This window comes from Vicugna pacos, chromosome 31 (assembly GCF_048564905.1).
Source record: "Vicugna pacos chromosome 31, VicPac4, whole genome shotgun sequence".
Classification (NCBI taxonomy): Eukaryota; Metazoa; Chordata; class Mammalia; order Artiodactyla; family Camelidae; genus Vicugna; species Vicugna pacos.
The window spans coordinates 11,794,687-11,809,918 of record NC_133017.1 but is presented as its reverse complement, the minus strand read 5'-3'; the positions used below and the strand labels follow the sequence as shown (position 1 = coordinate 11,809,918).

The 15,232-nt window shown below is 49.1% G+C and overlaps 1 protein-coding gene across 4 annotated transcripts in view; it reads left to right on the top strand.

Annotated features, from left to right (window-relative positions):
* Positions 1–7,559, top strand: part of MFAP3L (microfibril associated protein 3 like) — a 30,913-nt gene extending 23,354 nt beyond the window's left edge. For all 4 annotated transcript variants that reach the window (XM_072952558.1, XM_072952557.1, XM_072952556.1 and 1 more), the window contains one exon: positions 1,870–7,559. In XM_072952558.1, coding sequence (XP_072808659.1) covers positions 1,870–2,798 — 929 coding nt within the window. In that variant the 3' untranslated portion in view covers positions 2,799–7,559. The remainder of the gene's footprint in view (positions 1–1,869) is intronic.
* Positions 7,560–15,232: the final 7,673 nt, after the last annotated feature.

The following is a 15,232-nucleotide window of genomic DNA, read 5'->3' as shown; positions in this document are numbered from 1 at the left end:
GGAGCCTTGCCTCTGCCCACTGGAATGAGAGAAGGTTTCCCAGGCCAGGAGCGAGGTTAGTCTGTTCACACACACTCACAGGAGACCGAAAGTCACCAGATTTTCCAAACCAGTGTTTTCCACCCTGAGGGGGAACACACTGGCTGGATTGTTAGAGGCGAGTCACTCAGGGGCACCAGGAGCCACTCTTCACAAATGGTCTTTCAGAGAGCACATAAGTAAGGTAACAGCGTCTCCAGGGCGCATCCCGCCAGACTCCCCGGGCCAGCAGGGCAGGGGCGTGGGCCCCAGAGGCACCCCGCTGCCCTGGGCAGCTCCCTGGGGCACGCTCCCTGCAGGAGAGGATGCCGGAATAACGGAGGCGGCCACCTCGTCCTGCGGCCCCTGGGGACCCTGGTCATGCTTGTCCTCACACGTTTAAAGAAAAAGAAAAGTTGCTTGTTGCTTTTGGAAAATATCAGGCTTTTAATTAGACTTAAGTCCCTGCCAGACAGGGCAGAGACAAGTGAAAATGCAATGCGATAATAGACACTTAAAAGGAGACGACCAGTTAAATGTCCCCCCTCCCCCCGCCAAGAGAGCCTTTCTGGCTCCCTTGGGAACTGGAGTGCTTTTACAGAGAAGCGTCTGTCTGCTCCTCAGAGTTCCCAGCAGGCCTGGCCAGGACCCTCCTTTCTCTACAGGACAGTCCAGGGAGGTGGTGGGATTTCAGACAGACTCAGACCCAAGACCTGGAAGGCAAACGTGGTACCACATTTCCTGGGGTCCTCTGTCCTGCGAGTACACAGGCAGACTGAGAATTAATCCCAGGCAGAGAGTGTTACCAGATTCAAAACCTCAGTCCCAGGGCAACACTTGATCTTTTCCCAGCCAGAGGAGGAAAGAATTCTTAACAATCATAAGGCTTATCCACGTGCATTCTCCATCACGGGAGGCCTGATTTCAGCCGGAGGGTCTGTGATTTACCTGCAAAGATGGACCAGACTAATGCTCATTCACATGCAGCCTCTGAATCTCCGCAGTGTTAGCTTGCAGCTCTAAGTGACATAGTTCACTGTAGGTTCTCAGAACTAATGACTGAAGTTTTGTTTCCATCGGCTGAGGTCATGCAAGGATAGCTTCAGTCTCAACCGTGAAAACCCAGGTCAGCAGTCATCATTTAATGGGTCTCCTCCAGAGTTTATGTTGCTCCTAAAATACTTTATATTCTGAGAAGCAGTAAACTCTCCCGTGAACGTATATCCAGTAGATCCAGGCCCACTGGCAGGTTAGAAAATCAGATGCTACGTTGAGGAATTCTGTCGTAAGAGCACGGTATTTTCCAGACTTTCCAGGCTGTCGATTTTTTTCACTGGGAAGTGGGATTCCACGGTCCGGTTTGGTGTTAAGGAGTTCAGCATCCTGAGCTTGAGTTCACTTAGAGCTCAATGGCTTCCAAACAGGGGGCCTTGGGAGGTGGTTCAGTGCAACTGTGCCTCAGTTTCCCCATCCTGTAAAATGGGCTGATGCCAGTATCAGAGGAGCTAATCCAGTCCCCTGTCATGTGTGTGGTCAGGGTTCCCTGTGCTCATTGTAGCAGTAGTGGATGTGGTGGTGATGATGGTGGTGTTGGCAGTGGTGCCACTGGTGTTAGTGGTGGTGGCTCTGGTGTTGGTAGTGGTGGTTCTGGTGGTGGCGGTGGCAGTGATAATGGTGGTGGTGGTGGTGGCACTGGCATCAGCAGTGGCGGTGGCAGCGGTGGTGGTGGTGGTGGGGTGGCTGCAGCAGTGGCAGCAGCAGCAGTGGCGGCAGGTGCCCCCACTGACCTGGGGTGCGGTCGCCGCAGGGGAGCAGAGGTCCTGGCTGAATCTCTCCCCTTCCTTCCGGCAGGAAAGTGGCAGATGCACGGCGGCCTCCTGAACATCACCCAGGTGTCTTTCTCAGACCGAGGTAAATACACGTGTGTGGCCTCCAACGCCCACGGCTCCGCGAACAACTCGGTGACGCTGCGGGTCGTGTTCACATCGGGGGACATGGGCGTGTACTACATGGTGGTGTGCCTCGTGGCCTTCGCCGTGGTCCTGGTCCTCAATGTCACCCGCCTCTGCATGATGAGCAGCCACCTGAAGAAGACGGAGAAGGCCATCAACGAGTTCTTCCGCACGGAGGGCGCCGAGAAGCTGCAGAAGGCCTTCGAGATCGCCAAGCGCATCCCCATCATCACCTCGGCCAAGACGCTGGAGCTCGCCAAGGTCACCCAGTTCAAGACCATGGAGTTCGCCCGCTACATCGAGGAGCTGGCTCGCAGCGTGCCGCTGCCCCCACTGATCATGAACTGCAGGACCATCATGGAGGACATCCTGGAGGTGGTGGGGCTGGAGGAGCAGGGTCAGAACTTCGTGCGGCATGCGCCCGAGGGCCAGGAGGCCACCGATGGGGACGAGGTCTACACCATCCCAGACTCCCCGAAGAGGAGCGACTCACCCACCGGTGACTCAGACGCCTCGTCGCTGCCTGAGCACCCCCAGCAGATCGCCATCAAGGTGTCCATCCACCCTCCGTCCAGGAGGGAGCACGCGGATGCCCACGAGGGCGCACCATTCCCGGCGGAAGAGGAGGAGGACACAGAGCCGTCGGCTGAGCGGTCCCCGGAGTCCGCCGAGCCCTCCACTGACGTCACGTCCGCGGCGCTGACCTCTGAGGAGCCCACGCCAGTGGAGGTCTCAGACCGGATCCTGCCGCCCCCTATCCTGGAGGCCGTGGAGCCAGCCGGGGTGCGGGACAGAGATGCCTGTGTTGTCTATGAAAGCCATGTCTAACAGCCACTCCAGGAGCTGTGCACATCTGGAGAATCAGGGGCTGCTCCTCGCAGTACTGACCTAGTCCGCACTCGCCGCTAAGCCTTACAGGAGACACTCACCCCGCAGATGGAGGAGGTGCCGTGTCACCGGGAGAGACACCTGTGTACCGTTGGTGGTGGCTGGCACTTCCCCAGGAAAACAGAATGTGAGGGACCTCAGGGTGCAGAGTCGAGGACGTCTGTCCGCGTGATCCCAAGTCCAGAGGCTGTTCTCTGCCAAATACCTTAATCGGTGATGCCCGTGTGGCAAAGAGTCCCCGGCTGTAAGATGACCCGAGTTCAAGAGCCCTGTCCGATGCATCCCTTGTGGCTTTTCCTTTGAGCGGTTCCAGGTCTGCTTTGAGAGCAGCTGCACATCGTCCATGGGTCTGTTGCACTTTCTTCTCGGTTTTCGCTCCCGTCACGTCCCTTTAAAACAGAGTCATTGTTCTGCGAATGCTAACTGTCCCTTCCGTTCCATCCTCTTTGCCACTTTGTCCTTCCGTCCCCCCAGAACATTTACCTCGGGGGCTTTGGTGTCAGGGCTGCCACCTGCAAGTCACCTGCGATGTTCCAAAGCGGTTACCAGCCTTGTGATTTCTGTTGGGTCCCCAGGCTGGTGTCATATGTCACCCTTTTTGTTTCCCATGAAGCTGCTGTTGTGAAACTCAGAAAAAAAACAAAAAAACACCTTGCCCGAGAATAGCACTTTAATAGCCAGATAGAAATGTGTTTACCCGTCCGATTCTGGGAGCCTTTTGGTGAGCTCAGCTGAGCTTGGAGAGAGACTGTGAGGCAGGGCACACCCCACCTGTCCGTGGGAAGCATTGTCTTTACGTTTTAGTCCCGTCATCCCCACACGAGGCTGCTGCTTCCTCTGGAAACGTGTTGCTTCCAAAGACAGAGCCATCTGATGAGTCAGGTTAGAGCGGGGTCTCCGCGAGGGCTGGCAGGGACCGCGTGCCGTCAGGTGGCTCAGACACTTGATTTGGGGCCTTAAGGGTGAGGTCTGTGGGGTTACAGAGCCAGGCCCCCACTTGTGACGCGGAGAGCATTAGTCCGTCCTCGAAGGAGAGAAAGTTTAGCGTGATAGCATCGAATCGCATGCCAAATTTCTCGAAGTAAGTTTTAGTCCCACCAGAAAGCAGTTGCACATGAGGCAGAGAGACGTTGCAGGAGGGGGACGGAGCCGGTCATCCGAAGGCCAGCGCCTCACCTGGCTAGGGGGCGACCACCGCGGGGTTTGGGCGAGCAGGTCTCAGCTCCGTATCTCTCAGAGGGACAGACCAGCCGGGCTCTGAGTGCCACTTAGATGGTCTCACTGTCCCCCAGAACCAAACCAGTGAGGTCGCCCCGCTCTTCTCTGCAGTCATGGTAAAGATTTCCACTTCCGTGGTTCTCCTGACAGTTCTTCTGCTGAAAATTAGTATTAATGCGAATAAAGAGAGTTGGTCTCAGAGGACTCTGAGCTCTCTCAGCAAGTTGTGGCTCTTCTCCCCCCAAAGTTGCCTCCCGTTCAGACGCAGCCGTGCTAAGAGCGAAGGGGATTTACTTCCGTTGGTGGGCGGGGGAGCCGTCATGAGGGTCGCGGCCACACCGTGGGCCGTGGGCCTCACTGACCGCGGAAGCACAGCCCTGATGTCCCGTCCTCACTCTGGCTGTCCGGACAAGTGACCTTAGACGCCCCCCTTGGTCTGATCCCTCTCATCTGCACGACGCGGAGGTGGTACATCGGGTTCAGAGATCTTGTTTTATGGAAGGTGTGTAACCCCCCCCCCATTGACCCCTTTCCTGAGACAAGCAATACTGGGAGCGGAAGTGGGCAGGTGACGGGTTGCCCATGGGGTGGGTGCTTTTGCTGCGCAAACTTTACAGCCAATGAATGTATCTGGCCCTGTAGCTGAGGGCAGAGGGCTTGGCTGGAGGGCCTTCTCTGTCTATAGAAAACCAGTGTGGGAGGTGGGAGGTGAGCCAACAAGGCGCAGACTTGGATCAGATACGTCCTGGCCTGGAATGACCTGCTGCCATCTAGTTAGGAGTGTCTTGGGCGGTCACATAAAAAGTTAGTGCTGAACAACCAGGAGATTCCTGGAGTCCCGCTTCGGCTCTCTGGTCGAGGGTCTGCTGTATTTGAGTGGCAGGAAAGCTTTATCTCCAGCTCTCAGAGCATAATCATTTCCGCTTGTCCTGATGTTGGCAGGTGCTGATTTTGTGACACTGTATGACTTCCTCCCACGGTGTCCAGTCTGCGCCACCAAAATCCACGTAGTTACAGGAAAAGGTGTCTCTCCCATCTAGACACTGACTAGGGGTAGAAAGTTTAAAACAGGCAGATTTTTTTATGAAGCAGGAGCAGGAATGTGTGACCAAAGAATGTTTTCAGGTTGGTTTTAGCTTCTTTAGACTGGGGAGATTGTGTAGATTTTCAACATGCTCCCTGTCTTTGAGGCGTCGGAAAGCTCTTGACAGGGTGACAGCCGACCAAAGAGGAGGCTGGCTCCCAACGCAGGTTCCTCCGTCCGGAGAGTCTCCGCTCTCCTCCCCTCCTGCGGTGTCTCTTTGGAGTGACAAAGGCTCTCCTGCTGGAACTTGGAATCCACGACCTCGTGACTTCCAGCTGATTTTTCAAAGATGAGTTAACCCCTTCCGCTTCATGGAGATTCATGGACGTACGGCTGCATGTGTGTGTCTGTGTCTGTACACGCACACAGACACACACACACATCAGACTCATTCGGGCAGTTTTTAAGAGCTCAACTCTAAATCCCAAGCCATGTCCTTTGGGTTTTTCTGTCGTCATTCTCAAAAGCCAACAGTTTCTGGCTTCTGAGTCATCGGTCATATCTCTAGCGATTTTTTTTTCTTGAAATTCTGAAAATGATTCAGATATGTGTGTGTATTTAATTCACTGAGATGATCTGTAAACTTGGATGGTATTTATTCTAAATGGGGAAAAAAGCAATTTTATACTGCAAATCTATGTAATTTATAATGGTTTTGTTTTATATATTATATTTTCATATCTTTAGGGCACATCTACTATTCTCATCTTTTTGTACATCATACTTGACAGAAAAAAAAATACTAATACTTGACGAAATCTCTAGGAACCAAATGTGATATACGTAACGTGCAGAAGTCGCTCTGAAAACCCCTGCGTGTTCTCGCCCACCGAGCCTGCTGTGCCGTGTGACCCGTTACACCCGGAAGCATTGGTCTCAGAGGCTGATGAGAATTTCTTGTTTCAAAGCCTAGGTCAGAGGGCCTGACATCCCACACACTGGAGTCCAGAATCCTCCCTTTTTTTTTTTTAACATTTTTTTTATTGAGTTATAGTCATTTTACAATGTTGTGTCAAATTCCAATGTGGAGCACAGAATCCTCCCTTCTTTGTCTCTTTATTGTGCGTTTCAGTTTTTAATTGCAGAAGGCCGTGTTGTTGAAGCTGCCCTTTCAAGGGCACACGTGAGGTAAGAAAGCACCTGGTGGAAGGGCTGACGTGACCTGCGGCTCCGTAACGCGTTCCCTGGGCTGACGACGTTCTGCGTCGCGTGCTTGGATTGTTATTTTTTGGTGACCCGGGATCTGTTCAGCTCTAGCTGGTGAAGGAAACGTGGGGCCCAGGGAATATTTGCGTGTCCTGAGCAGACAGCACAGACCAGCTCAGCCGGGCACGGCCATCCCAGACACTGGCGCTGCCGTGTCAGAAAAGCAGCCCCGACTCCGTGTGCTCGCAGGCGGGGCGACAGGGCTGCACCAGGGTGAGGCCCCTGAGTGGCAGCCCCTGCGGCGCTGAGACCAGGGATTTCCTCCAGCGTTTCCCTGGGGGAGAAAGTAGAGCAGTTACCGTAACGTTCAGATGCTCCACAGTGCAGCGACCGTCCTGGACCTCTCCTCGCAAACGTTTTTGCAGTCCCTTAAGATCATGATCCCTGTTTCTGTTCTTTTTAAACTAATTCATGGGTTCTCTTTCAGTGTCTACCGAGTCGCATTGTATACTCACACACATAGTTTGAGCACCTGTTACCTTCAAGAAATTAAGTCATTTTTACGTTCACCAATTCATTTAAAAATCCTTCAGTAGATAACAAAGTTCACTTTCCTAATGACTCTTAGGGTTCCTACAGTGATTAATAAGGTTTGGATTAAGCAAATCAGTGGTGGGGAAAAGAATCAAATAAAACAGAATTGCTCATTATGCTTTCCTGAGGACTGAGTGCTTGTTATACAAGAAAACCTCGTATGGAGGTGACCAGGATCTTTAATTGAGACTTTTTTCTTAGAGATGCCATTTTTCAGGAGGCTAATGCTTAGATGACCACAATCAAAACTGAAGCTCGTAGAGAAAGTAAAAGCAGAAAGCAAAAAGTTCTCAGAATATTCCGGCGTGAATTACTTTTATCTCACTGGGAATGGAAACCTTCCAGTGTCCCTCAGACACCCTGGAGCTGCCTGCAGTGAGTCGGGGTCACGGGAGGTACTTGTTCCTGCGTCCCATGTGCTGAACCTCTGGGTCTAGACATCCTTTGTGAAAACCGGAAAACCAGACGGGAAAATGTATCTGGGCGGAAATGTCAAACTGTTGATTTGTGAATTGTAACTTTTAAAAACTAATTGAAACATGTAAACCAATGACTAATATTTAAGCTGATCTAGCAGCAAAGGAAAAAAAAAAACCCTGAAAATCCACATGACCCATCCTGTATTTTGATTGTTGCTTTAATAAAGGATCTGCACTGGTGTGCTGTGTGCGTCGTGTCCCACCTGGAGCCAAAAAGCGTGGAAGAGGGTGGTGCTGGCGTCAGCGGACAAATCAGCCATTGTGCCATCACAGGAGAGACTCAGGAGAGCTTTGTCCGAACTGTGTGATTTTGACGGGTGTGTATTTTCAGATGCAGAATAAACAGTTGCTAACTTTTTCTTCTTTATAGGTTTTGGAATGGTATGTTCTGCATGGGCCTTAATCAGAGGAGCCTAGGTAAGGCTTCATGTTAATCTGCGTGGTTTTTCAGATGTGTGTCATCACAGAGCTGGAAAGTGAGCGTCAGGTGTCCTGATTCCCGTCTCTTTGGCTGTGTTCCTGACAGCCAGGGGTTCAGGTCTGCTTGAGCGTCTCCGACGGGGTGGAGTCTGTGACCACGTGCTATACACGTCTCTTGGTGGGTGGGGTTTAAGCGCTGAGTCAAGGTTCTTGAAAGTGGTTCCACCCTGGTCCTTGTCGAGCCATCTGGAGCCAAAAGCATGAGTTTGTCCTGCTGCAATAAAATCGTCCTTTTACTGTCAAGCCCAAATGAAAATGATAATTGTATTCATATCACAGAGAGGATTACCAAACCTGGGTGCTCCTGGCACCCCGACATTGAGCACATGCTGTGTGGCAGACACGCTCATTTGAGTTTGATTTCTGCCAGCGGGCATGTCGGAGGCAGAAGTCAGGAGAATCTGGGGCTCCCCTGGCCCCCGAGATGCCCTGAGGCTGCAGCTCATTAAATAAAAGATGGTTCAAAGGCCAGAAAAATGAAAGAACCAGCAGATTAAGTGCCTCAGTAGACGAGTGTGTTTTGGAAGGATCATTAGGACTGACATAATGATAGGAGTGGGTGTGTGCTGAGCGGCACACACAGATACTGAGTATCTCTAAGTAACAGTTCAATCAGAGCCAGCACCGATTGCATTTAATTATCAGGTAAAAGGAAGATGCCAAAGGTAAAATAAGAATTTTCCTAAAATATTAAATAACTAATACCAAATAAGCTAAGAAATACCAATGAAGGTTGATATAGCAATACGGATTTTTCAAAAAGCAAATTTCTCACCACCACAGGAGTAGGTTTTCTTATAATAGACTCCTGTTTGGAAGCTCAGTATGGAATAGGAACCCCATGGAGCATGTGAAACATCACCTGCGGGTAGAACACTGACAGAATTCAGTGACTTGCTGTCGGCAGTTCAAATGCTGCACGGTAATTCATACGACGCTGATACGTATCGGAGACCCCGGCGTGATCGGTGTCCCTGGTTTCAAGTCTGGTTATTACGTCCCCTGTGGCACCCATTCCCCCAGGTGAGGAGGTGAGCAAAGTTGTCCCAGAGCTTTAAGAAGATTCCTGATTCTAAACATCAAGGTTTTCACATGATGTGGGGGAAAAAATAACAGGTTTGTCTGAAGAAAGAGGTAACATTCTCCAGGACCAGCTGCACGGAGCTCCCTTGCTGTCAGGCAATGTTTCTGTCTTCCCTGCGAACGTACCTCTGCTGTCGGGCCGTGAACCGAGCTGTTACACGTGAGATAAGATGCTCGATTACGGAACAGAGCCTGGGAGAAACCCGTCCGCCTTCTGGTAGACACTTGAGTGCAGGAGAGGTAAATTTTAATGCTGACTCTGTTTGAAACATTACAAAAGTCATGACCTGACACCGTCCTTGTAGAAATGTGTTCATCTAAGGAAGAAGAAATTAGAAAGTGTTAAGACCTCAGAAATGGCAGAAAACTTAAATATATTCCATTTCTAGGAAAAAAGGAAGATGGCAGCTGATATGGGGAATCTGATCATTTAAGTTTTTTTATCTGCAAGATGTACATTCGCTAACTTTTTTCTCATCACAGTAATTATTGAAATACATGACATTTCTGACACCCTGCCAGATCTTGGGGGAAAAAAACCCAAATTTAACCCAAATGTTTAAAAAATACATATAAATAGATAATTCTTATGTTATGCTAAGTATTTTGTTATCTTTCACCCATAATGAACTTGAGATGACTGACTTAAATATATTTTACTTTCTGTGCATCCTTTGAAATTAGTAACTGATCTGGTTCACACAAGTTCACCGACTCTCAAGAACCAGGCTGCTTCAGTAATCAGATGTCTTACTCCGAGTCGTTTTGAATCAGTGAGAGGTTTTCAGTATAATCGTAACAGCTGAACAGCTGGATGATCAAGGAAGGTTTTTCTTTAAAAACAAAAGATTTTCTGCTGTAACACAGGAATCAGATGATTATCCTGTGCTCACAGACTGAATGTTGTGTCCTCTCAAAAACCAGGTGTCAAAATCCTAATCCCCAGTGTGATGGCGTCAGGAGGGGGGCTTTGGGGGGTGATTGGGTCGTGAGGGTGGAGCCCCGTGAATGGGGTTAGTGCCCTTATAAAGAGACCCTAGGGAGCTCCCCCACCCTCCCACCGCGTAAGACGCAGCGAGAAGACAGCCCTCTCCAGACACTGAATCTTCCAGAGCCTTGATTATTGGACCTCCCAGCCTCCAGAACTGGGAGAAATGAATGGTTTTGTTGCAGGTGCCAGTCTGTGGTAATTAGGCCCTTTATCCTGAGGTAAGTCCAGGCTCTCCTGCGGTTGTGAGAAATTGTACAGAGATCTCCCACGTCCACTTCACGGGTAGTAACCTCATACAGCAGTGTGCACACCATCATGATGGGACATCAACAGTGACACGGTTCCCCAGTCATAACCGGATCGCCCAGTTTTCCACACACTCATCTGTGTGCATGAATTTAGTTGTGTGACACTTTATCACGTGTGTAGGGCTGGGCGTCCACTGCCACCATCCAGAAGCAGAATATTCCATCACACAAGGATCCCTCCAGTTCCCCTTTTATAACCTCCCCTCCCGCCCCACCACCCCAGAACACTTTATTTTAACTTTACTTAATTAGATAACTGAAGCTTATCTGGAACCAACTGTAATAAGTGTGTTTGTCTGATAGACATCTGTGCAAATGTGTCCGTCTGGCTGTCTGATTTCCCGTTGCTTTAGAAGAACTCGTACAATGAAGACAGGTGTGGTTTCTGAAATACACAGGGAAGGCAGCCAGACACTTGAAATCCTAGAAAACTCTTGAGAAGGAGGGGACCTGAGGGAGCATCAGTCACGCTGTCTTGGAGGAGGAGCTACTGGCCACCCAAACCCACCCTAACTGCTCTCGGAGCCAGAGATACAGGACACGGAGTAAAGGCATCGTTGCTACACGCCTTTAAATGCCTCAAAGAAGGAGAAGGCCCGCTCTCCTGTATCCCCAGTGTCCCATACCCCCTAGGTCTGCTCTGCAGGTCCCAGAACCGAGAGCGCAGGGTGCTAATGGCACCAGGAGAGCCCAATTCTGTGACACTGGTGACCTGCTCGCCTTGCTTTCCTCCCCCTTGGGTGAGACAGGACTTGGAGGTAAGTGCCCAGCCCCTCGGCCACGCTGAGATGCCTGCCACGCCTGATGTACTGAGGAAGCGTGAACACCGCTACCATCTCAAGCGCTGGCCTGAAGGCCACCAGCTGGGCTTGAGGGGATGGTCTGCCCAACTCGAGGGAAGCTGCGGGGGGCAGGGTGCGGAACAGGGTCACCCCTCGTTCGCAGCCACTCTTTCATGGAATGGCACCGTGGAAGAGTCCCTCCTTCAGAGTAACATTTTCCTCTTACGGTGCAAAGGCCCTGGACTCAGAATCCCATTTGGCCTTGTTAGGCATTGCAAGTGCATGGCGTGGACTGGTTTAATCCTGTGACTCTACCTAACAGCCACTGAAGTCTGAGTGCCCAGAGCAGGAGAGTGAGGCTATCCAAGGAGACTTAGGGAGGCCAGCCCTGGGCACAGGGCAAGCAGTCAAGAGCTGGATGCTCACCTCTTGGAAGTATAAGAGGAGCTGCCTACGGAAAGCAAGAGAAAATTGAAAAATGGCTCCTATGTCGTGCTGTCAGCCAGGAGCAGCCATGCCCAGATAAGAGTGAATTTTTAAATATGGCAAATAACTGCATGCATTCACTTACGTGAATCAGTCATTAAAATTCCAGAAAATTACACTCATTACCTGATTTCTAGCCAAGAAATCCCTCCAGTTTTGGTCCTGGTTGTCTCCTAGGTGACATGAATCTCAGTGCTTAAAGCATTTTGGTCTAAGCTAATCAGCAGAGTCTGTTATAAAACTTGAGTTATTAAACCATGTCTCAGAAATGATTCCTGGAAGCAACCGAAGTGTCCATTGACAGATGATTGGCTGAAGATGTGGTGTATTTACACAATGGAATACTACTCAGCCATAAAAAAGAATAAAATAATGCCATTTGCAGCAACATGGATGGACCTAGATATTATACTAAGTGAAATAAGTCAGAAAGACAAATGTTATGACATCACTTGTATATGGAATCTTTTAAAAATGATACAAATGAACTTATTTACAAAACAAACAAACATAGAAGACAAACTTATGGTTATGAAAGGGGAAAGAAGAGGGTAAGAGACAAATCAGAAGTTTGGGATTAACAGATACACACTACTGTATATAAAATAGATGAACAACAGTGTCTACTGTGCAGCACAGGGAACTATATTCAATAGCTTGTAATAACCTATCATGGAAAAAACTCAAAATGAAAAAAAGGAAATGATTCCTCAGTGATAGTGGAGGACAGACTTTCCAGGAAACAGTAATATTGAAGCATCTTTCAAATACCTGTTTATTTTGAGGGTGAAACATTAGTTAGGGTATTTGGTTTCTATTACGTTCAGAAATGTTTTTTACAGTTGCCTCATCAGTAACATTGCTGTTCCGTAGTTTCCACTCAAAACTCAGGACTACGCACAAGATCCCTACACCACACTCTGTGATGTTCAGTTTTCTTCTGTCTCCCCTGAGTTTTGCCCTGTTTTCTCTGCATATGCTGTATTTTCAGCCTTACAAGATCATTCATGCTCATTTATCAACAGTAGGGTATAACATTTCCTGTCCTTTTTCCATATCAAAGAGTATTCAGATGAAGCTAGGTAAACCCTTGTCTTTTTTTAAAATTGAAGTCTAGTCAGTTTACAGTGTTGTGCTAGTTTCTGGTGTACAGCATAGTGGTTCAGTTATACACACATATATTTTCAGATTCTTTTTCATTATAGGCTGGTACAAGGCATTGAATATAGCCCTCTGTGCTAGACAGTAGGACCTTGTTGTTTATCGACTTTGTGTGCAGTAGTTTGTATCTGCAAATCCTGAATCTACCACGGAGCTATTCCCACCCCCCGCGAGTCTTTTCTTTGGTTTCCACTTGGTAACGACACACACCTTTCTTCCTCCCTGTCTTATAGGCAGTTTAACCTATTAGGTTAACCCCACATTCTTTTTTTTTTTTAATATATTGCTTTATTTTATTTCTGTCTTTTTTTTTACATTTTTTATTGATTCATAATCATTTTACAGTGTTGTGTCAAATTCCAGTGTTCAGCACAATTTTTCAGTCATTCATGGACATATACACACTTATTGTCACATTTTTTTCTCTGTGATTTATCATAACATTTTGTGTACATTTCCGTGTGCTATACAGTGTAATCTTGTTTATCTATTCTACAATTTTGAAATCCCAGTCTATCCCTTCCCACCCTCTACCCCCCCCCCCCCGGTAACCACAAGTCTGTATTCTCTGTCCATGAGTCTATTTCTGTCCTGTGTTTATGCTTTGTTTTTGTTTGTTTTTGTTTTTTAGATTCCACATATGAGTGATCTCATACGGTATTTTTCTTTCTCTTTCTGGCTTACTTCACTTAGAATGACATTCTCTAGGATCATCCATGTTGCTGCAAATGGCATTATGTTGTTGGTTTTTATGGCTGAGTAGTATTCCATTGTATAAATATACCACATCTTCTTTATCCAGTCACCTGTTGATGGACATTTAGGTTGTTTCCATGTTTTGGCTATTGTAAATAGTGCTGCTATGAACATTGGGGTGCAGGTGTCATCCCACATTCTAAGGAACAAAAAAAAGCAATTTTCCCAAGACCATAATAGACCCTGAGCTCTGCTCGACAGCTCTGTGTCCCCACAGTGCTTCCCACGGGAGCTCAAAGATGCCAGCCTTCAGTAAACGTTAATTAACTGAGAGCAAATATGTCTTCTCGCTAATGAGGATCTACTGGTGTTGGGCTAAATGTCTTCTTTCATAGGGCCCAGCGAAGGGTAAAAAGCACATTTTGAAGAGTCTCTTTTAACCTGAAACCATTAAACTTGTCCCAACTCCCCCATCCTCAGGATGGTTTTTCTGGGTAGGTTTCCTTTTTTCACAAACAGAATATAACTTTGCCCTTTTCGTCGAACTTGAACCTGATATTTTAAAAGGCTGTTTGGAAAGTCTTTTGCCGCTCTCGTGGTGTCAGGGTGAGGCACTTTCCCACAGTTAGAAACCTGCAGTGAATTCGAGAGGAAGGAATCGTGACTCTGAAATGAGTTCCCTGTCACTTCGTATCGTGTTCTGGGAGAGCAGTTTTCAGTCCCCAGAGGGTGGAGCAGAATAAACCCGCATCCTTCACAGATGCCAGCGGGCCAGTCCGTGCGCCCCGGGGACGGGTTCACACGTTAACCGTCCAGGCTGCCTCCCTTCTAGGTGTCTTACCTCCAAAGAAACAGCACAATTCCAGTGCTGTCCCTGAGCCTGAAATCTTCGCCAGGGCAGAGTGGCCCCTCTGGAGAATTAACCCCCACACAGCTGATGGGCTTAAATCTTCCTAAAGGACCAGGTGTTTGTCCCCCTGCCCCCTCCCCATTTGCTTTCAGGGCACAAACAGGGCAACGCTGCACACGGGCCTCATGGGAGCAGGAAAATGGGGCTCGTGAAGTGAGAGGTCACTTCAGGTTGAGAACGGAGAGGATGTGAGTGTCCCTCCTCACACGCGCTGACCCTGAGCCCCCAGCCCGCAGTTCTGCAGCCCGTGCCCGGGGTTGGGAAGGGCCACCGTCCGCCGCTCTCCTGGGGGGATGAAGGCAACTTCCCTCATTCGTTGTCTCAGGGAATCCACATCACTTCCTCCCCGCCTCCTCCTCCTTCCTCGGGGATCCCAGCTCTGCACCTGGCTCTTATTATGGCCTGGCTCCTCGGTCACTGACGCGCAGGTCTGTGAAGGGCCCAGCATCGCTGCGTGCGCTCCGCTGCCCCGGGCTGGGCCACTGCTTTCTGACGTAACACCAGCCCTGCCCGACCTCGCCGTAAATCCTCTTTTCTGGCATTTGCAGTCACGAGAGGCTGGACTCTGGGTATTACTTAACTGTGGGGTAGAAATGCCTTTAACCCTCTCGGGAACTCACTTTTCCCTGCTTACCTGCTGTGCGTCTCTGAGCTCTGCAGGCCTCTGTATCCCCACGCGATGAAGGACCTGTTCAATCCTGACGTGGATTCAAGGTGGCCCCGTTGTGTTTTAGTTTTATGAGGATATCGTGTGAATAGAATCTTAATTGCTCTTACTCAGTTCTCAGGAATTCAGTTTCACCGATTATCAAGTGCTCGCTCTGTAACCTGACCTTAAACTGAGTGAGTCAGAACAGCTCCTGCTCTGATACCCACTTACATTGTCTTCTTACCCAGCAGGCAGTAAGCTCATGGAAATGAGAAGCATGCATTTACTGTACAGTTTTCCTGATCTG